Raw genomic sequence first — 22,756 nt, forward strand, 5'->3', positions numbered from 1 at the left:
AGTAATGGTAAGGGATTCATGGCTGGCACACTCCAACTTTAGAACTCTCAAAGTTCACTCACAGGACAAAGCTCTATACTATGGAGAAAATTTAGAGAGTAGAGCTCAAATCGAGTGGGACAGAGGAGATGGAAGCAAAGGAAGAAGAAATAAAAGTTGGGGAGGAAACTCAGGAAATAGGAATACATATATTTAAATATATGTATTTATTTCTCAAAAAAACAGAAGAGCGGAAGAGCTTTGGAGTCAAGAAGCTAAAAAAAGATCTCCTGAACTCACTCACTCTTCCTTTTTCCACACAAAATGAGCAGTATTGTAGTCAAATCTTATAAAAGGCTTTATAAGAAAAACAAACATCCCAACAATAGAAACATGATAGAAAAATATGCGCCCAAACATAAAAAACTATAACAATGTTTTAAAATTAACCACGACACAACATAAATCAGAATTAGATGATAAGAATTAAGGAAAGAATTAGAAATAAAAGAAAAAACAGCTCAGACAAAAAAAAAAAAGACTAACCTAGAAAAAACACAGAGCAAAGAAAAATATCTTAACCTTCAATACACTAGGAAAATCTGTCATCACTCTTTATCATCTGGATCCAAATGACTAAATGTTTTTAACATTTTAACATCTTAAGTCATTTTACAAAGCATGAACAAGAGGTAATAGGGAAAACAGATTCATTAGTAATTTTAATAATTTAAACATAGCAAATTTCTTTATATCAAGTAAATTTTGATATAAAGAAGTTTTTAAAAAATTTTCTTCAAACACTGTAAACATCACATTTGGCATATAAACAATACATCACTTTTTAGTGAAAAAAAATGGTCCAGATATCTAAAATCCTTTACCACAATATTTTATCATCATTCTTACTCAAATTAATCAAGTCCTCTTCCCTAATAAAAGCTTCATTTTAAAACCAGATTTACTTTCCCCCCTTCTAAAACATTACTAAGATTGTTGAGGTTAATTAGTGTTCTCTCTTATTACAGTGTAGAATAAACTCAACTTTTTCTTACCAACAAGTTGTTCTGGTAATATTTTCAAAAAGCCAGAATTCAGTAGGTTATGAAGTGTAGAAATAGCACTGTTATCTGTCAATATGCATACACTATCTAATAATTATGAAAATGTCTCCCTCTATTTCCTTCTCTTTGCCATTATGGAGAGAAAAGACTAAATTCTGATTCAATGAAAGCTAAAGGCAGACAGTAGAGATACTGTCTCCAGTCTTTTTTCACACTTTCGTGAAAGATAATTCAATGTTAGTCCTCCCTTATTTGCAGTTTCACTTTTTTGGTAGTACTGGAGATTGAACCCAGGGTACTCTATCACTGAGCTACATCCCTCACCCTTTTAATTTTATTTTTAAGACAGGGTTGCACTAAGTTGCTAAGGCTGGCCTTGAACTTGTGGTTCTCCTGTTTCAAATTCTCAAGCTCCTGGCATTACAGGCATAGGCCTCTGTGCCCAGTGGTTTCACATTTTATAGTTTCCATTTACTTGCTGGTCAACTTATCAGAAATGTAAGTAATACCATAACATGGTAAATGATATCATGGAGTATCATGGAGATGTGGAAAGCGCTAAAGGAAAAAAATGACATTTCTTCAATAACAGCAACAACAAAAAATTATAAGAAAACAAAGAGCAAAAGGGAATCTATAAATTAAAAAAACACTTAGATATAAGTAATCACAGATCATCAAGTATGAACTGTATCTGATCATATTAAGGGATTTTTGCTATTCCTTAAAGGCTAGAGCACCACAGTGCTTCCTCTTCAGCAGACTTGGCTGCCACACACTAGCCCCAATCTAACAGTTTTGAGAGTGGTTCCCCCTTATTTTTAACCAAGAAGTAGAATAGCAAAAAAGAGGGTCTCTATGAACCAGTATTATTCATTTTGCACTTAAAAATTCTACAAACCATCTTTCCCCTAGAAACCTGATATTCATTCTTATAGCATAGAAATAAAAGGATATCCACAAATTTTAAAGTGCTTTTCTTTAATAGGGCATCAAGGCTTACCTTCAGATCAAGGCTGCTAAGGCTCACAACATCATCATCTTTCTCTCTTCGTTTTCTTTTCTATAAGGAAAATAAAAAGATTTCATCCTTATGTACAAGTGGTACATGTTAGCCCATAAACAGACTGCAACAAATAGAAAAATCACTTAAAAATGTTAAGCTTTTGTACATATATGCAAAGGGAAAGTATTTTGATGAGGAACATTTATAAATTGTCTCTGGCACATACACTATCAAAATAGCCCCCCCCCCAATAAGTGATCTCTTGCTGTGAAGTGATTCCACCATATAAAAAAGTGTATTTATGTAAAGGTCTCAGAATAGTACTCATATTGTTATTGGTCTGTGTGTACTTCGAGGAAAAAGTAAAATAGATTTTATAAGAGAAAGGCAACACTTTTTTTTTTAAAGGAATACTTACTGTTTATCCTGGGGGCAGAGGAGGGAAATTTTCACTAGGGAAAAAAAGTCCTTTTTTCTTCCTGGCCCAAAGTAAAGTAACTAAGCAGGATTTAGCAAGTGAAAGCTGAAACTGATATCCCTGGATTTACTTTCCAGTATCATTCAGCTCTATTGGTGATAAGCAGTAGAAAAACTGTGTACCTATTATTTATGGTTTATAGTCAATATTGAATAACTACCCTTAAGTAACACTTCATCTCAATATAACTTTTTACAGTACTTGCGACCAGTTTAGCTCTTGTGAAATTTCAAAAATGGATCAACCAGGACTCCCTTAAGAGTTCTTGGCTCCACACAGAAGAGAAACTACTAGGAGTCTAATCAGAGTTGAGTAGCACAGAGTCAACAGAGAAAAGGAAAAAGGAAAGACAAAGTACAGAAGGGAAAGGGGGAAATAATAGAACCAGGAGGTCTCAGAAAGCAAGCCAACATAAAAATAAGGAGCCCTGTGAAGTTAGAAAAGTTACCTAAACCCAGCCTCCTTGTAAAAGTGGAGAAAAACAAAATTCACATTAAGATGAACAAAAATTCTCAAAGTTAAATCCTGTACAAAATCATTCTAAGAAAAAAAGAGAATAAGGGGCAGACTACCATCCTTTTAAGGAATGAAGGCACAGCAGAGGGAAATGCTTGAAGGGGCAGACAAAACTGTAATACACTATTTCAAATTGAACTAAAAGAAATTAAGAAAATGAAACGAGAAACGAAAGAACAATATAAATCAGAACTGGAAAACAACTTGAATATAAGGTGACAACATGAAAAACAAAAAGATCATATCCAGATGACACAGAAAAGTATGAACAGTATGATCACAATGTTGAAAAGTCAACTAGCCAGATATCCTGCATATGTGTATCCATCTGTAGGCCCATGTGTGTATTAGTTAATTAAAATATGAGCAAAATACAGAAATATACAAATGGTGTTATTGTTATGGGTTAGAGTAGAGGCTGGGGATGGAAGGAAGGACTTACATGGGGAAGGACAGGGAGGAAAGAAGGGAAAGGTAATTGCCTAGCAAAAAGATTACAATGAGAGAAAACATGTAAATGTCACATGAAATTGCGTACGTGTGAGTACATGCATGAAGAACCTTTAATAGGCTTTGAAACATTCCACTGTAATTTCTTTAAAATATCTTGAAATCTCACTTCATTGAGCCATCTGGAATTTACTTTTATATGTATGTAGCATGAGGTAGGACAGTCAGTTACTCCCACCCTGACAGAATTTGTTGAGCGCCTATGACTCCTTTATTATGCCTGTGATACAGTAAGTTCTAGCATCATGTGGGTAAGTATCTGGGTTCTTTATTTTGTTTGTTGGTCTGTTTATCATTCCTGTGCCCATATCACCCTGTGTTTTAATAACCAATACAATACAGTTAAGTCATACACTTCCTATCTTGTATACTGCTTTTTGTTTTGGGGTCCTCTACTCTTCCCCATGAATTGTAGAATGAGATCTATCAAATTCCAAAAGGATTTCTATTAAAACTTCACCAAATATGGAGTAATTTGCAAAAAGTTGTCATTTTTATGATAGAGTTCTTGCATGAAAATAGTAATTTCTTTATTTAATTAGGTCTTTTATATTCTTTTTTAATGCTTTCCAATTTTCTCCATAAAGTTCTCATACATAAATCTTTCATGGATTTATTGCTAGTTTTTAAAAAAATTCTTCCTATATTCATATAGGTCTTTAAAAGTCACATTTGATTCTCTTATTGCTAATGTATATAGATTCTTGTTTCAATTTTTATTATTTTAGTAGATGCTATGTACATAGTATTCTATGTAGACAATCATACTGATTGATGCCCACTATCATTAACCTTACCCTAAGTGAATACTGTGCTTTAAGATAGCTCAGAATATTACTACATAAATTAAAATATACACTAGGAGTACATGCTCAATATATTTTTGCTAATAGGTCTGCACAATCAAATGTATGGGGACTCTTATTTACTGAATTTCTGTTTGAGGTTAGGCTTATCAGCCTATAAGGAAAAAGGGCCAAGATGGGAAACGTTTCAAAGGAAAATATAGAATTGCACTAAAAATTAGGAGACTCTTGCTATGAATGCTTTAGTGGCTAAATGACACATGTAATGGGAATAAAAGCACAGAAATCTTCAACAAGAATACCCAACAGAAACATGTATTAAACAGAAAAGAATGCAAATTAATTCTGTATTGCCTAATTCATTAGAACAGTATCAAAAGATATATAAGTTAGGGGCTGGGGATGTGGCTCAAGCGGTAGCGCGCTCGCCTGGCATGCGTGCGGCCCGGGTTCGATCCTCAGCACCACATACCAACAAAGATGTTGTGTCCGCCGAGAACTAAAAAATAAATAATAAAAATTCTCTCTCTCTCTCTCTCCTCTCTCACTCTCTCTTTAAAAAAAAAAAAAAAAAAAAAAAAAAAGATATATAAGTTACAACTGGCAAACTAGAAAAAGAATCATTTTTGCTATCTTCCCCAAATATAAAAGCATAAGAATTATATGATCTATTTGTATAATTTATTTATATATGTATTATACTGTAATCAGGTTTCTAGTGTCACATCATACAAAAATAAATGCCTTTGTAAAATCTTGCCTTAAAAATAATGCATCAGTTTCTCCATCCTGAGATGATCAATAGCAAAAAATGATTTATCTTATATATGTATATTTATTTCGAATAACTTGTTTACACTAAGTACGTATATATGTAATTTTATATATGTATAATCAAACATCTTATATTTTTAATTAATATTTCATAACATATGATCTTAAATTTAACATTGGTAGGAAGTGAGAAAGGATTGTATAAAGATTAATATATATATATATATATATATATATATATATATGCTTTGCAAATTGTGTTTTATTGACTTGAAATAAAAAAATTCTTCCAGCTTATTAGCAGAAAAGAAAAAGACTAAATTGGGCTGCAAAAGATGGCTGTAGAAATTCTATTCAAGATATTCAGAAGTAAAGACAAGTGAGACAAGAGACTGAAAGACAACCCAGGAACTAATTCTAATGCCTTGAAATAAAAATCCCATTATGGACTTACCAAAGTGAAGTCCCAGTGGGGGCCAGGTGTTAAAAATGTGAAGGAGCTACCTCTCCGAAGGGAATATCTATGAAGAGAAAATTCAAACAATAAATAAATAGACTACATAGTTTTAAAACCATTTAAAATTGCCTGATTAGTCATTCAATCTTGGAAATAAGAGGGACAGGGCACAAAATAAAAAAGGACACAGATCCTGGTCATGTTCAAAATCTTTAGAGTAAAATACCTTATATAAAATTAGTGAACAAGCTGTGCACACCTGTAATCCCAGCAACTTGGGAGGCTGAGGCAGGAAGATCGTGAGCCTCAGCAGATAAGCAAGTCACTGTGAGACCTTGTCTTTAAATGAAATATAAAAAAGGGTGAGGATGTTGCTCAGTAGTTCAGCACTCCTGGGTTCAATCCCCAGTACCCCCCTCCTCCCCAAAAAAAGAGAATAAAAAAATAGTTCACCAAACCAAGCAGAGTTTATTTTAGAAACACAGAGATCAATAATATAGAATTTATTGATATAATACATTGCATTAATAGGTTAAATAAAAACCGGCAAGTTGAACTTTCTTAGATTAAAAAATATGAAATTTATTCATGCCTAATATTTAAACAAATAAAAACAGAAGAATATTCTTAACAAGTAAAACCTAGCTGGGTGTGATGGTGCACATCTATAATCCTAGAAACTCAGGAGGCTGAGTCATGAGAATTGCAAATTCCAGGCCAGCATAGACAACTTGGACAGATCCTGTCTCAAAAAAAAAAAAAAAAAAAAAAGGGTTGTGTAGCTCACTGGTAGAACACCACTGGGTTCTATCCCAGTACCACCTGCCCCTCACCCCCAATTTAAATCCATGTTAAATCCATGATATTGGTATTGAAAATCCCTGATTTAAAAAAATTCAATTTTAAACTATATATAAAGCTCTGAATAATACATTTGAGATAAAGACCTCAAGTAAGATTAAACTTTGGTTAGAATTTTGTTCCTTAAGGATTTTGTTTTCCATTCACTCTAAAGAAATAAATCAGGATATTCCTATGTCAAAAGCTGTCTTTACCTTTCTAAAATACAAACCTCTATATAAAAATATAAACTTCTTTGTTTATAAAATATGTAGAAAAGCAAACATAGCTAGCATAGGAGATAAAGGCAGTTTATAAGCCATATTTATTGTTAAATTAATTCAAATGTAAAGAAAAATAAAGCAGAGATATGTCCCCAATCCCACCACCATGGAAATAACTGAAGAGCAACCATATGAGAAAAGTAAAGAGTATTATGAGTTTACTATGGCAATGGAGTCAGCTATCATCATTTGCATTTTAACAGAGGAGCATGAAGCCTTATAATGAAAAAACAGGGGAGGTTCAAGTGTGTCCTGAATGTAGACTGTCATTGAAGGGAAGTTGTAGGCGAGCTAACTAAAAGAATGTGTGTGTGTGTGTGTGTGTGTGTGTGTGTGTGTGTGTATTGTGATTGGATAAGGTGCCTATCTGGCTTACTTTGGTTGGTCCTAAGTAGGAAATGGGACCAAAGTTAGGAAACTGACAGTTATTAATGAAGTCCTGGCTATTTTAGGCTAAGTATTATAGAAGTTATTATTTAGCTTCTTGGATTGTTGGGCCATAGTCCATTTGTGAATCTGGTCTTTTCCTTTGACTTTCATGATCTTTGTTCATCATAAATTTAAAAACACCACAGATGGCTGTCATTCCTGCAGAAATTTACAAGTTTAAATTTGCAAGTTTAAATCAATTCAAGGGTTTCTGTAGTTTTCTAAGTTCAATAAAGTGTGTACTTTATGATAAGTCAGTATCTTTATAGTTTTGTAGTTTAATTGGAAGAGTTGTGATGTTTTCATAAGAATATATATATGTATATATATATTTATATATACAGTGCTTGTTACATAGTAGACAATAAATGATAACTAGCTATTGCTTTTTTAACTGTTTGTTTTAAACTTCATTCCATTCTACATTTTACAATGAAACACCTTGAAAATAATTCTGTTTTTAAGAATGTGTTTTTTCTTCCTGTTGGCAATCATATTGTTTGATACATTGTTTGAGAATGCCATTAAACAGTTTAATACCTTTCTTCTATTTATAATTCTACTTCAACTCATATCTGTCATGGTAGAAGAAGGCAATGATATATCAAAATCTCTGAAGATATAATTTGGCTTTAGAAGAATTAACAGAATGATTCTCTTTTCAAACAGCAGCCTTACCATTTCTAATTATTCTTCATTTGTATTAAAACTAGTTTAATGTAAAAATAATTTACATTGTTCAGAAACACATCAAATAATATTAAAGAAAGTATGTTGGATACAAGGGAAATCACAGTGGCATTAAATAAAAAAATATGTAATAAACCACAATAGCTCATTAATGTATTATTTTTTACTTCAATTTTATTATTGGGCATATTTAAAAGTATATTCAATATATGGACAAAAATATTTGTATATATGGATAGAAATTTTCGAAAAGATGAAGGACTACCATTTCTAGCTTACATTTCAATCTTTTAAACCCCCTCCCCCACCTTTTAAGTAGAATGTCCTGTGGGGCCTATAAAAAGGCCACTTTTAATCTTAAAGTCTTATGAAATTGAAAAAATTTTCCCATAAGAATTTAAAATAGATACTAGATTTTGAGTCTGCCTTCTATAAAAAAAAATGTGTATCTTTCCAAGATTTTTGGAAGTCTGGCACTGTCACACATGCTTTCTGGACATAATTTGTTTTTTAGGTTTCTTTTTTCCATGGGAATTCAAAATAAATAGACTCATTATTAAAATGGGGGAAAATAGCATTATTGTAAAGCTGATTACAGATAATACTGGAAAGAATCTACCATTGATTTGGAAACGTTTTTCCATTCGTTAATGTCTTAAGAATTCTTAAGAGCTATTTTTCTTTCAAACTTTTAGACATCAAACTCTTTCTGAGCCGGACATGGTGGTGTATACCTGTAATCCCAGCAGCTCAGAAATCTGAGGCAGAAGGACAACAAGTTCAAAGCCAGCCTCAGCAATTTAGAAACCTGTCTCAAAATAAAATATAAACAGAGGTGCATATGTGGCTCAGTAGTTAAACGCCCCTCTGGTTAAATCTCCTATGCCAAAAAAAAAAAAAAAAAAAAAAAAAAACCAAACCAAAACAAAACAAAAAAAACCTTTCTGAGGTCAGTACAGTTATTTCTGTGTAATAAAAAAGTATTAATAGCTTTAGATTTGTAATTCTTCTTAATACTTGTCCTATACCCAAAAGGAAACGCTTATTAAATATTTTAAGTGCCACTGTGAATGCTACTTTGTAACATATATTTGTATTAGATTAAGAATAATCTTTTGAGATCATTAATTGCTGCTTCTCAACCCACTCCTCACATATGGCTTCCATGTAGTTATACAATAGCACTTTTCTACAGCAGTATTTTTAAAAGTCTAATCTGTGCACTTATATAGGAAAGAGAGCCTGTCATCCGCATAATCTTTTATCATTTATCATATTATATCTACATATTATTAAGTGACATGAATTATAATTTATTTCAGAAGACTTTTTTATTAAAGTGCCTTGTTCTAGCTTTTAATTAAAAAAAACTTTGTTGTTCCTTGACTGTGTCCCCAATTTATATTTAATTTAAATATAAATAATTAAAAATTTTTAAATTAAATATAAATAATTAAATATAATTAAATTTTAAATTTGTGTTTAATTTATATTAAACACATTTCACCACCTCTCATGCTCACATGTTGTATCAACTGCAATAACCTCCTAATTGGTCTTTTGTTATTCCATCTTTGCTACATAATAGAGTGAGTCTTTAAAAATATAGATCACATCGTTTCCTCTTATTTCCCAATTGTCTAAATCAAATTTAGCAATGGTGCACCAGTTACTCGATGATCTAGCCCCAGTCATCTTTCTGATCTCATCTATCATTCCTCACTTTGTTTCACTCAACTCTAGTCATCCTGTGTTATAGTTTGGGTGTCAGATGTCCCCTAAAAGCTTAGGTGTGAGACAATGCAAGGTTTAGAGGAGAAATGATCGGGCTGAGAGTCCTAATCCAATCTGTAAATTAATCCCATGATGGAATTAACTGGGTGGAGACTGAAGAGGGGTAGGGTGTAGCTGGAGAGGATGGTTCCCTTGGAGCATGCTTTTGAAGTATATATTGTATTTGGCCAGAGGAGTCTATCTCTGCTTTCTGATCATTATATGAACTACTTTCCTCCACCACACTCTTCTGCCACAGTGTTCAGCCTACCTCAAGCCCTGAGGAACGGAACCGGCTGTCAACGGACTGAGACCTCTGAAACAGTGAGCCCTCAAAGAAACTTTTCTTTCTCTACAATTGTTCTAGTCTAGTCTTTTAGTTGCAGCAGTGAAAAAGCCAACTAAAACACCTTGTTTTCTTTGAAGTTACTTGAACACACCCAATAGAATTCTACTTCAAAATCTCTGCACTTGGGAGATCCAACATGGCGGCCGGCGAGCAGGCAGCATTTTCTATACCTCCGCAGTAACGGGATCAGAGAGACACATAAATACACTTGCATGGGACATGCTGAGGAACTTCTAACAATTTTCCACTGAAAGGAGACCTGCCGATAACTAGTAAGTCTGTGGGAGGGGTCAGTTGGTCCCAGGCGAGTGAATCTCCGCAACGCGGATCAGGGTCACAATCCCGCCTGCCGCCGCTGAACTGCAGCGAACATAGGAACCTACTGGGCCCCGCAGGCCTGAGTCCCTGAACTGACTCTAGCGGCTTGGTGCTAGGATCCACACTCCAAACACCCCACCCCACCCCCAGCCAGTTCGGAGCAAAGCGGACCAGGGACACAACCCCGCCGGCCGGCCACGGGCGGCGGCCAGACTGGGCCCCGCAGGCTTGAGTCTGTGAACGGCCTCTGGCGGTCCAGCGATAGGATCCACATTCCTACCACCCCACCCCCAGCCGGCTCGGTGCATCGCAGATCAGGGACACAATCCCGCCAGCCGCCGCTGAACTGCAGCGAACATAGGAACCAACTGGGCCCCGCAGGCCTGAATCTATGAACTGACTCTAGCGGCTTGGTGCTAGGATCCACACTCCTAACACCCCACCCCACCCCCAGCCAGTTCGGAGCAAAGCGGACCAGGGACACAACCCCGCGGGCTGGCCACGGGCGGCAGCCAGACTGGGCCCCGCAGGCTTGAGTCTGTGAAGGGCCTCTGGCGGTCCAGCGATAGGATCCACATTCCTACCACCCCACCCCCAGCCGGCTCGGTGCAAGGCAGATCAGGGACACAATCCCGCCGGCCGCCCCTGAACTGCAGCGAACATAGGAACCTACTGGGCCCCGCAGGCCTGAGTCTGTGAACTGACTCTAGCGGCTTGGTGCTAGGATCCACACTCCTAACACCCCACCCCACCCCCAGCCAGTTCGGAGCAAAGCGGACCAGGGACACAACCCCGCGGGCTGGCCACGGGCGGCGGACAGACTGGGCCCCGCAGGCTTGAGTCTGTGAACGGCCTCTGGCGGTCCAGCGATAGGATCCACATTCCTACCACCCCACCCCCAGCCGGCTCGGTGCATCTCAGATCAGGGACACAATCCCGCCGGCCGCCGCTGAACTGCAGCGAACATAGGAACCTACTGGGCCCCGCAGGCCTGAATCTGTGAACTGACTCTAGCGGCTTGGTGCTAGGATCCACACTCCTAACACCCCACCCCACCCCCAGCCAGTTCGGAGCAAAGCGGACCAGGGACACAACCCCGGCGGCCAGACTGGGCCCCGCAGGCTTGAGTCTGTGAAGGGCCTCTGGCGGTCCAGCGATAGGATCCACATTCCTACCACCCCACCCCCAGCCGGCCCGGTGCAACGCAGATCAGGGACACAATCCCGCCGGCCGCCGCTGAACTGCAGCGAACATAGGAACCTACTGGGCCCCGCAGGCCTGAGTCTGTGAACTGACTCTAGCGGCTTGGTGCTAGGATCCACACTCCTAACACCCCACCCCACCCCCAGCCAGTTCGGAGCAAAGCGGACCAGGGACACAACCCCGCCGGCCAGACTGGGCCCCCCAGGCTTGAGTCTGTGAAGGGCCTCTGGCGGTCCAGCGATAGGATCCACATTCCTACCACCCCACCCCCAGCCGGCTCGGTGCATCTCAGATCAGGGACACAATCCCGCCGGCCGCCGCTGAACTGCAGCGAACATAGGAACCTACTGGGCCCCGCAGGCCTGAATCTGTGAACTGACTCTAGCGGCTTGGTGCTAGGATCCACACTCCTAACACCCCACCCCACCCCCAGCCAGTTCGGAGCAAAGCGGACCAGGGACACAACCCCGCCGGCTGGCCAGGGGCAGCGGCCAGATTGGGCCCCGCAGGCTTGAGTCTGTGAACGGCCTCTGGCGGTCCAGCGATAGGATCCACATTCCTACCACCCCACCCCCAGCCGGCTCGGTGCAAGGCAGATCAGGGACACAATCCCGCCGGCCGCCCCTGAACTGCAGCGAACATAGGAACCTACTGGGCCCCGCAGGCCTGAGTCTGTGAACTGACTCTAGCGGCTTGGTGCTAGGATCCACACTCCTAACACCCCACCCCACCCCCAGCCAGTTCGGAGCAAAGCGGACCAGGGACACAACCCCGCGGGCTGGCCACGGGCGGCGGCCAGACTGGGCCCCCCAGGCTTGAGTCTGTGAAGGGCCTCTGGCTGTCCAGCGATAGGATCCACATTCCTACCACCCCACCCCCAGCCGGCTCGGTGCATCGCAGATCAGGGACACAATCCCGCCGGCCGCCGCTGAACTGCAGCGAACATAGGAACCTACTGGGCCCCGCAGGCCTGAATCTGTGAACTGACTCTAGTGGCTTGGTGCTAGGATCCACACTCCTAACACCCCACCCCACCCCCAGCCAGTTCGGAGCAAAGCGGACCAGGGACACAACCCCGCCGGCCGGCCACGGGCGGCGGCCAGACTGGGCCCCGCAGGCTTGAGTCTGTGAAGGGCCTCTGGCGGTCCAGCGATAGGATCCACATTCCTACCACCCCACCCCCAGCCGGCTCGGTGCATCGCAGTTCAGGGACACAATCCCGCCGGCCGCCGCTGAACTGCAGCGAACATAGGAACCTACTGGGTCCCGCAGGCCTGAGTCTGTGAACTGACTCTAGCGGCTTGGTGCTAGGATCCACACTCCTAACACCCCACCCCACCCCCAGCCAGTTCGGAGCAAAGCGGACCAGGGACACAACCCCGCGGGCTGGCCACGGGCGGCGGCCAGACTGGGCCCCCCAGGCTTGAGTCTGTGAAGGGCCTCTGGCGGTCCAGCGATAGGATCCACATACCTACCACCCCACCCCCAGCCGGCTCGGTGCATCGCAGATCAGGGACACAATCCCGCCGGCCGCCGCTGAACTGCAGCGAACATAGGAACCTACTGGTCCCCGCAGGCCTGAATCTGTGAACTGACTCTAGCGGCTTGGTGTTAGGATCCACACTCCTAACACCCCACCCCACCCCCAGCCAGTTCGGAGCAAAGCGGACCAGGGACACAACCCCGCCGGCTGGCCAGGGGCAGCGGCCAGACTGGGCCCCGCAGGCTTGAGTCTGTGAAGGGCCTCTGGCGGTCCAGCGATAGGATCCACATTCCTACCACCCCACCCCCAGCCGGCTCGGTGCAAGGCAGATCAGGGACACAATCCCGCCGGCCGCCGCTGAACTGCAGCGAACATAGGAACCTACTGGGCCCCGCAGGCCTGAATCTGTGAACTGACTCTAGCGGCTTGGTGCTAGGATCCACACTCCTAACACCCCACCCCACCCCCAGCCAGTTCGGAGCAAGCGGACCAGGGACACAACCCCGCCGGCCGCGGGCGGAGGCCAGACTGGGCCCCACAGGCTTGAGTCTGTGAACGGCCTCCGGCGGTCCAGCAATAGGATCCACATTCCTACCACCCCACCCCACCCCCAGCCGGCTTGGAGGCGGCCAGACCAGGCTCCGCAGGCCTGAGTCTGTGAAGTGCCTCTAGCGGTTTGGCGCTAGGACTTTGGCAGCGCTTAGTGCTGAGTTCCAGCTTTCAGACAGAGGAGAGAAGCGGTCCAGTTGGGTTCCAGACACCGGTCGGACCACAGAGGAGGACAGCAGCCGCCATTTCGGAGAGATGATGTAATCATCCCCATGTTCTATTGATCTCAGCTCATCCAGCGACGGAACAGGTGATTTCAGGCTGGTAGTTGCCTGCGTCTAGCAGACAGATTTCTAGCTCAGGCTCGGGACTGGGGATCTTGTGGAGAATACTCCTAGAGGCTCATGCCTGGCAAGGCGTGTACCGGGCACTGAGCAGCTGGATTCTGGTTCCCGGGGCTAACCTGGCCCAGGTCTGAGGAAACTGCGGAGACTGCCGGTGGAGGCCAGCTCCAAGTGGAGCGTGCGCTGAGCTAGGGGCGACTGGGTTCTGACTCCCGGAACAGTTTTGGCCCGGGGCTAGGGAACCCGTGGGGGTCGCTCGCTGGAGCCAGCTCCCAGCGGAGAGTGTATCGAGATAGGAGAGGCGGGTTCTGGCTACCGAAGCTGCTTTGACCCAAGGCTAGGGAACCAGCGGTGTCTGCCTCTCAGTCAGGGTCCTGTTGGGTGCTGTGGGGGCAGAGTGGAGCTTCCACCTGCACCCAGAGCAGGCCAAGTGTCCCGCCGGCGTGGTAGCATGACACCCCAAACGCAGCTGGGTCTGAAGAGAGTAGCCGCCCACGCCTAGAATAGGACCAGCGGCCCCGCGAAGCGGTAGCCAAGTAACCTCATTTGGAGTAGGGGCTGTGCAGAGCGTGCAGGCAGACCTGCGGCCCACTGGCAAGACAGGCCAGGTAGCTTGCCAGAGTGGTGGACACGTAACACCGAGGCAGTTGCGTCACACTGGTTGGAGTGGGGGCGGAGCAGGGTCGCCGCCCGGGTCCGGAGGGGGCCCAGCGACCCGTTGGAGAGGTAGTCAGGTACTCCCATTGGGAGTGGGGGCTGTGCAGAACTGTGACCCACCGGCCTAGAAGTATGCCAGCGTGGTAGACTCGTCACACCAATTGGAGTGGGGACCCAGCAGAGCCGCCACCCACATCCAGATCAGGACCTACGACCCCAGGGCGTGGTAGTTACGTTACCACAATTGGAGTGGGGGCAGAGCAAAGCCGCCTCCTGTGCCCGCAGGGGGGGCAGACCTGTGACCGATCAGCGTGATAGATAGACCACCATAATTAGAGGAGGAGCACAGCCACTACCCACCCTGCAAGGGAGACTTTCCAACTATACAAGAGCAACATAAATAAATAGGGGGTAAATTTCAAAAACACAACAGTTGCACCAAGCAGAAAGAAACGCGAGCAGTATGAAAAGACAAGGAAAGAAAGGACCACAAGCAATGCAGGTCAACTCAACTTTAGAAGAGGTAATAGCTGCAACAGATGGAATATCAGATAAAGAGTTCAGGATATATATGCTTCAGATGATCTGGAGTCTCAAGGAAGACATGAGACAGCAAAATCAGACAATGAAAGATCACATTGACAAACAAATCCAGGAAGTAAAAGATCAATTTCACAGGGAGATAGAAGTAATAAAAAACAAACAAATAGAAATTCTAGAAATGCAGGAAACAATAAACCAACTTAAAAACTCAATTGAGAATACTACCAGCAGAGTAGATCACTTAGAAGAGAGAACATCAGACAATGAAGACAAAGTATTTCAGCTGGAAAAGAACATAGACAGCTCAGCAAGTCTGCTAAGAAACCATGAGCAGAACATCCAAGAATTATGGGACAATATCAAAAGACCAAATTTAAGAGTCATTGGGATACAGGAAGGCACAGAGCTCCATGCCAAAGGAATAAACAGTCTATTCAGTGAAATAATACGAGAAAACTTCCCAGAATTGAAGATTGAGACAGAATCCCAAATCCTAGAAGCCTACAGGACGCCGAATGTGCAAAATCATAAGAGATCCACACCTAGACACATTATAATGAAGATGTCCAACATACAGAATAAGGAGAGAATTTTAAAAGCTGCAAGAGAAAGAAAGCAGATTACATTTAGGGGTAAACCAATCAGGATAACAGCTGATCTCTCAACACAGACTCTGAAAGCTAGAAGATCCTGGAATAACATATTTCAAACACTGAAAGACAATGGGCTCCAACCAAGAATCATGTATCCGGCGAAATTAAGCTTCAGGTTAGAAGATGAAATTAAAACCTTCCACGATAAACAAAAGTTAAAAGAATTCGCAGCTAGAAAACCATCTCTTCAAAAAATCCTTGGCAAAACATTACAGGAAGAGGAAATGGAAACTAACATTGATAACCAACAATGGGAGGTAGGACAGTAAAGGGGGGAAAGTAGTCAAAGAGGATAACAAATCAGGTTTAGTAACATCAATAAACAATTATGGATAGAAGAACAAACCACATCTCAATAATAACCCTAAATGTTAATGGCTTAAACTCACCAATTAAGAGACACAGGCTAGTAGAATGGATCACAAAACAAGACCCAACAATATGCTGTCTACAGGAGACGCATTTGATAGGAAAAGATATACATAGACTGAAGGTGAAAGGTTGGGAAAAAGCATATCACTCATATGGACCGCGGAAACAAGCAGGAGTGTCCATACTCATATCTAATAAAATAGATTTCAAGCCAAAGACAATCAAAAGGGATAAAGAAGGACACTTCATACTGCTCAAGGGAACCATACACCAACAAGACATAACAATCATAAATATATATGCCCCAAATAATGGTGCAGCCGGGTTCATCAAGCAAACTCTTCTCAAGTTCAAGAGTCTAATAGACCACCATACAATAATCATGGGAGACTTCAACACACCTCTCTCACCACTGGACAGATCTTCCAAACAAAAGTTAAATAAGGAAACTATAGAACTCAATAACATAATTAACAACCTAGACTTAATTGACATATATAGACTATACCACCCAACTTCAAGTAGCTACACTTTTTTCTCAGCAGCACATGGAACCTTCTCAAAAATAGACCATATACTATGTCACAGGGCAACTCTTAGACAATACAAAGGGGTAGAGATAATACCATGCATCTTATCTGATCATAATGGAATGAAACTGAAAATCAATGATAAAAGAAGAAAGGAAAAATCAAGCATCACCTGGAGAATGAACAACAGGTTGCTGAGTGATCAATGGGTTTTAGAAGACATCAAGGAGGAAATTAAAAAATTCCTAGAGTTAAATGAAAACACAGACACAACATATCGGAATCTATGGGACACATTGAAAGCAGTTCTAAGAGGAAAATTCATTGCTTGGAGTTCATTCCTCAAAAAAAGAAAAAACCAACAAATAAATGATCTCATACTTCATCTCAAAATCCTAGAAAAAGAAGAGCAAAACAACAGCAAAAGAAGTAGAAGGCAAGAAATAATTAAAATCAGAGCTGAAATTAATGAAATTGAAACAAAAGAAACTATTGAAAAAATTGACAAAACTAAAAGCTGGTTCTTTGAAAAAATAAATAAAATTGACAGACCCTTAGCCATACTAACGAAGAGAAGAAGAGAGAGAACCCAAATTACTAGCATACGGGATGAAAAAGGCAATATCACAACAGACACTTCAGAAATACAGAAGATAATCAGAAATTACTTTGAATCCTTATACTCCAATAAAATAGAAGATAGTGAAGGCATAGATAAATTCCTTGAGTCTTATGATCTGCCCAGACTGAGCCAGGAGGATATAGACAACCTAAACAGACCAATAACAATAGAGGAAATAGAAGAAACCATCAAAAGACTACCAACTAAGAAAAGCCCAGGACCGGATGGGTATACAGCAGAGTTTTACAAAACCTTTAAAGAGGAACTAACACCAATACTTTTCAAGCTATTTCAGGAAATAGAAAAAGAGGGAGAACTTCCAAATTCATTCTACGAGGCCAACATCACCCTGATTCCGAAACCAGACAAAGATACTTCAAAGAAAGAAAACTACAGACCAATATCTCTAATGAACCTTGATGCAAAAATCCTCAATAAAATTCTGGCGAATCGGATTCAAATACATATCAAAAAAATTATACACCATGATCAAGTAGGATTCATCCCTGGTATGCAAGGTTGGTTCAATATACGGAAATCAATAAATGTTATCCACCACATCAATAGACTTAAAATTAAGAACCATATGATCATCTCGATAGATGCAGAAAAAGCATTCGACAAAGTACAACATCCCTTTATGTTCAAAACTCTGGAAAAATTAGGGATAACTGGATCATACCTCAACATTGTAAAAGCAATCTATGATAAGCCACAGGCCAGCATCATTCTGAATGGAGAAAAATTGAAGGCATTCCCTCTAAGATCTGGTCCAAGACAGGGATGCCCTCTCTCACCACTTCTGTTCAACATAGTCCTCGAGACACTGGCCAGAGCAATTAGGCAGACGAAAGAAATTAAAGGCATAAAAATAGGAAAAGAAGAACTTAAATTATCACTATTTGCAGATGATATGATTCTATACCTAGCAGACCCAAAAGGGTCTACAAAGAAGCTATTAGAGCTAATAAATGAATTCAGCAAAGTGGCAGGATATAAGATCAACACGCATAAATCAAAGGCATTCCTGTATATCAGCGACAAATCCTATGAAACGGAAATGAGGACAACTACTCCATTCACAATATCCCCCCAAAAAATAAAATACTTGGGAATCAGCCTAACAAAAGAGGTAAAAGATTTATACAATGAAAATTACAGAACCCTAAAGAAAGACATAGAAGAAGACCTTAGAAGATGGAAAAATATACCCTGCTCATGGATAGGCAGAACCAACATCATCAAAATGGCGATATTACCAAAAGTCCTATATAAGTTCAATGCAATGCCAATCAAAATCCCAACAGCATATCTTGTAGAAATCGATAAAAGAATCAGGAAATTCATATGGAATAATAAAAGACCCAGAATAGCAAAAACAATACTAAGCAGGAAGTGTGAATCAGGCGGTATAGCGATACCAGACTTCAAACTATACTACAGAGCAATAGTAACTAAAACAGCATGGTACTGGTACCAAAACAGGCGGGTGGACCAATGGTACAGAATAGAGGACACAGTAACCAATCCACAAAACTACAACTATCTTATTTTTGATAAAGGGGCTAAAAGCATGCAATGGAGGAAGGATAGCATCTTCAACAAATGGTGCTGGGAAAACTGGAAATCCATTTGCACCAAAATGAATCTGAATCCCTATCTCTCGCCATGCACAAAAGTTAACTCAAAATGGATCAAGGAGCTTGATATTAAACCAGAGACATGGCATCTGATAGAAGAAAAAGTTGGTTATGATCTGCACGCTGTGGGATCGGGCTCCAAATTCCTCAATAGGACACCCATAGCGCTAGAGTTAACAAACAGAATCAACAAATGGGACTTACTCAAACTAAAAAGTTTTTTCTCAGCAAAAGAAACAATAAGAGAGATAAACAGGGAGCCTACATCCTGGGAACAAATCTTTACTCCACACACTTCAGATAGAGCCCTAATTACCAGAATATACAAAGAACTCAAAAAATTAGACAATAAGATAACAAATAACCCAATCAATAAATGGGCCAAGGACCGGAACAGACACTTCTCAGAGGAGGACATACAATCAATCAACAAGTACATGAAAAAATGCTCACCATCACTAGCAGTCAGAGAAATGCAAATCAAAACTACCCTAAGATACCATCTCACTCCAGTAAGACTGGCAGCCATTAGGAAGTCAAACAACAGTAAGTGCTGGAGAGGATGCGGGGAAAAGGGCACTCTTGTTCATTGCTGGTGGGACTGCAAATTGGTGCAGCCAATTTGGAAAGCAGTATGGAGATTTCTTGGAAAGCTGGGAATGGAACCACCATTTGACCCAGCTATTCCCCTTCTCGGTCTATTCCCTAAAGCCCTAACAAGAGCATGCTACAGGGACACTGCTACATCGATGTTCATAGCAGCTCAATTCACGATAGCAAGACTGTGGAACCAGCCTAGATGCCCTTCAATAGATGAATGGATAAAAAAAATGTGGCATTTATATACTATGGAGTATTATTCTGCATTAAAAAATGACAAAATCATAGAGTTTGGAGGGAAATGGATGGCATTAGAGCAGATTATGCTAAGTGAAGCTAGTCAATCTTTAAAAAACAAATACCAAATGACTCCTTTGATATAAGGGGAGTAAACAAGGACAGGGTAGGGACGAAGAGCTTGAGAAGAAGATTTACATTAAACAGGGATAAGAGGTGGGAGGGAAAGGGAGTGAGAAGGGAAATTGCATGGAAATGGAAGGCGATCCTCAGGGTTATACAAAATGTCATATAAGAGGAAAGGAGGGGTAAGACAAGATAATACAAATGGAAGAAAGGATGTACAGTAGAAGGGGTAGAGAGAGAAAAGGGGAGGGGAGGGGAGGGGAGGGGAGGGGAGGGGGGACAGTAGAGAATAGGACAGACATCAGAATACATCAGACACTAGAAAGGCAATATGTCAATCAATGGAAGGGAAACTGGTGTGATACAGCAATCTGTATATGGGGTAAAAGCGGGAGTTCATAATCCAATTGAATCAAACCGTGTAATATGATGTATTAAGAACCATGTAGTGTTATGAACGACCAATAAAAAAAAATAAAATAAAAAAAAAAAAAAAAAAAAAAAAAAAAAAAAAAGAAATAAAAAATCCAAACAGAAAAAAAAAAAAAAAAAAAAAAAAAAAAAAAAAAAAATCTCTGCACTTGCTGTTCCTCTCTATCTAGAATACTCTTCCCCCAAATATTGCATGGCCTAGGTCTTTCCTTCAGTCTTTGCTCCAATTTTTTTTTATTATCATCAGAGACTTTCCTTGTGATCTTTTAGAAATAACAAACTACCCTCTTCCTAACTCTAGTCTTCCTACCATATGCCTGATTCACTTTATGTGACCACCTGATATTTTATATATTTGATTACTGTTTTGTCCCCCAACCAACTTGCACAAAAGAAAGGACTTCATCTGTTTTTTTTTTTTTTTCCAGTAGAATTCCCATTATCTACAACAATGTCTGATACCAGGTCGGTATTCAGCAATAATACTGAATAAATGAATTTAACACTGCTTCCAGTAGATAATATTTTTTTTTTTTTAAATTTTACTTTCCCTGTACTAGTTTTTTCTGGTTCTCCTACTTCTTAGTCTCAAGAGATGGTAGCTTCTTTTTCTCTGCTCTTTCACTACTTCTTAATGATAGGCTATAATTGGTATAGAGAAGGTTTCAGAAAGATATATTCAGATAAAGATTATCCTCAACTTCAAGTAAAAACCAGCTTGAAGCAGGAGCATCATAAGTTCAAAGCCAGCCTAAGAACTTAAGAGACCTTGTCTTAAAAAATAAAAAAGATGGGGGATGTAGCTTGGTGGTTAAGTACGGGGGTGGGGGGTTTTTCAATATCTCGTATCAATAAACAAACAAATATCAGCTCGAGTGAAAAACTCTAGCTTTTTGTAGAGTAACTTACATTGGGCTTATAAACATTTTGTTGCTGAAACTAAGTGTTTTTTTCCCCCTATTTCTCAAAAAGGGATTGACATATCCAAGCCTGACGGGAATGTAAGTTATATAAAGGACTGTAGTTTATCTAAAATAATGTTCGTGAACAACAGGGACTTCTGAAAAGATGGAGTAGACAGGAATTACTATTTTTATAGATATAAACCAGACAAATGGCAGTTAACAGGACAAGTAAGTTAACATTTATTTAACAGGTTGTTTTTTTTTTGTGTGTGTGTGTACAGGCACATTCTAAGCACTTTACATTCACTAAATTTCACATGGCCCTTGGGTACTATTATAATGCACTGTGCAGAGATATTAAGAGGTAGTAAGCAACTCAACCAAGGTCATTCAATTTGTAATTGGAACCAACCGCATTGCAATGGAAAGCAACGTCTTCATTATTTTTTTTACATGACTCCTTCCAGATACAGCTTTCTGAAACCCTAGTCTAGGGTCTATCCTTTCCAGACTCCGACATGCAAAGAAGATTCTGGCTTCCGAAAAACGTTTTATTGAAAAACTCGCTTTTAGGTTCAAACTCCGTGAGAGTTTTGGTCGGAGCATCTGCAGCCTCTGTGGAGCACAGAACCAGGGTGGCTATTCCTCTGCCTCTGGGAAGGGCCAGGAGGAGAGTGTCAACAAGCCCGCCCCTCCTCGCAGGGCTGGGCAGCCGCAGTCGGGGCCTCACGGACGTCAGCTCCAGGTCGAGCCCTCCGTCGCTCGGGCTGCCCATCGCACTCGGCCCCCGGGAACCCGTGCCCTGCTCCCCACCCCCGGCCTAGGCCCACATCCTCCCCGGGACCCCGCGCTCACCTCCCGTCCAGCTCCGGCCGTGGGGTGTCGGCAGAAGGACCCGCGGCGCCATCCCCGTTGAGTACGGAGGCCCGGCGGCTTCGCCTCCGCGGCCGGGGCTGGTTCTGAGCCGCCGGCTCTAGCTCCATGTCGTGGAAGAGGGGGTGGGGCGGTGGCCGGGTGCCCGGGAGACCGACAGGGACGGGCACAGTGCCCGCCGCTTCTAGGAGGCAACAAGTGCCTGTTAGAGAGCCGCCACCACCACCATCATCCGGGGATTTGAAAATGGCGGCTGCGCAGCGATCACCCAATCAGGAGCAGGCGACGGTTGCTAGGGAACGTGGAGTCCCGCCCCCTCCTCTGCCAGACCTGAAGGCGCCCAGGGAAAGGGATGGAAGAAAGACTGGATGGGAATTGGGAAAGCTTGGATTTCATTCCGACTGTATTTCTCAATCCCCTAGTACTTCTTTCACTGTTTATTAGCACTTTCACTGCAGTCCAAGGCAAATGGACTGGAAGCATTTCAGGTCATTAGATCTTCATTAGCGTTCAGGGAGGATAGAGGTTGTAAGTAATGACCTATTCTGAAGCTTGGTTATTGACTATACACAGACTAAATTATTCTTGTGAGATATATCCCCAATTGCCAAAGATCATGGAACTGTCTCTGGAAACCCGGGCTGTCTCTAGGAAACCAGTGAAATCTAGTTATGAGCCCTATGCTAGGAGACAGTGACTTCTCTGTGTCTAAGA

At 41.6% G+C, this 22,756-nt stretch overlaps 1 protein-coding gene across 1 annotated transcript in view; it reads right to left on the reverse strand.

The window, feature by feature from the left end:
• Positions 1 to 22,252, reverse strand: part of Net1 (neuroepithelial cell transforming 1) — a 40,004-nt gene extending 17,752 nt beyond the window's left edge. Inside the window, exons 1-3 of the mRNA XM_026391806.2 lie at positions 22,025 to 22,252; positions 5,588 to 5,654; positions 2,047 to 2,106 (exon numbers count right to left, since the gene is read on the reverse strand). Of these exons, the coding sequence (XP_026247591.1) occupies positions 2,047 to 2,106; positions 5,588 to 5,654; positions 22,025 to 22,152 (255 nt within the window). The 5' untranslated portion in view covers positions 22,153 to 22,252. The remainder of the gene's footprint in view (positions 1 to 2,046; positions 2,107 to 5,587; positions 5,655 to 22,024) is intronic.
• Between the last annotated feature and the right edge of the window lie 504 nt (positions 22,253 to 22,756).

This window comes from Urocitellus parryii, chromosome 9 (assembly GCF_045843805.1).
Source record: "Urocitellus parryii isolate mUroPar1 chromosome 9, mUroPar1.hap1, whole genome shotgun sequence".
Classification (NCBI taxonomy): domain Eukaryota; kingdom Metazoa; phylum Chordata; class Mammalia; order Rodentia; family Sciuridae; genus Urocitellus; species Urocitellus parryii.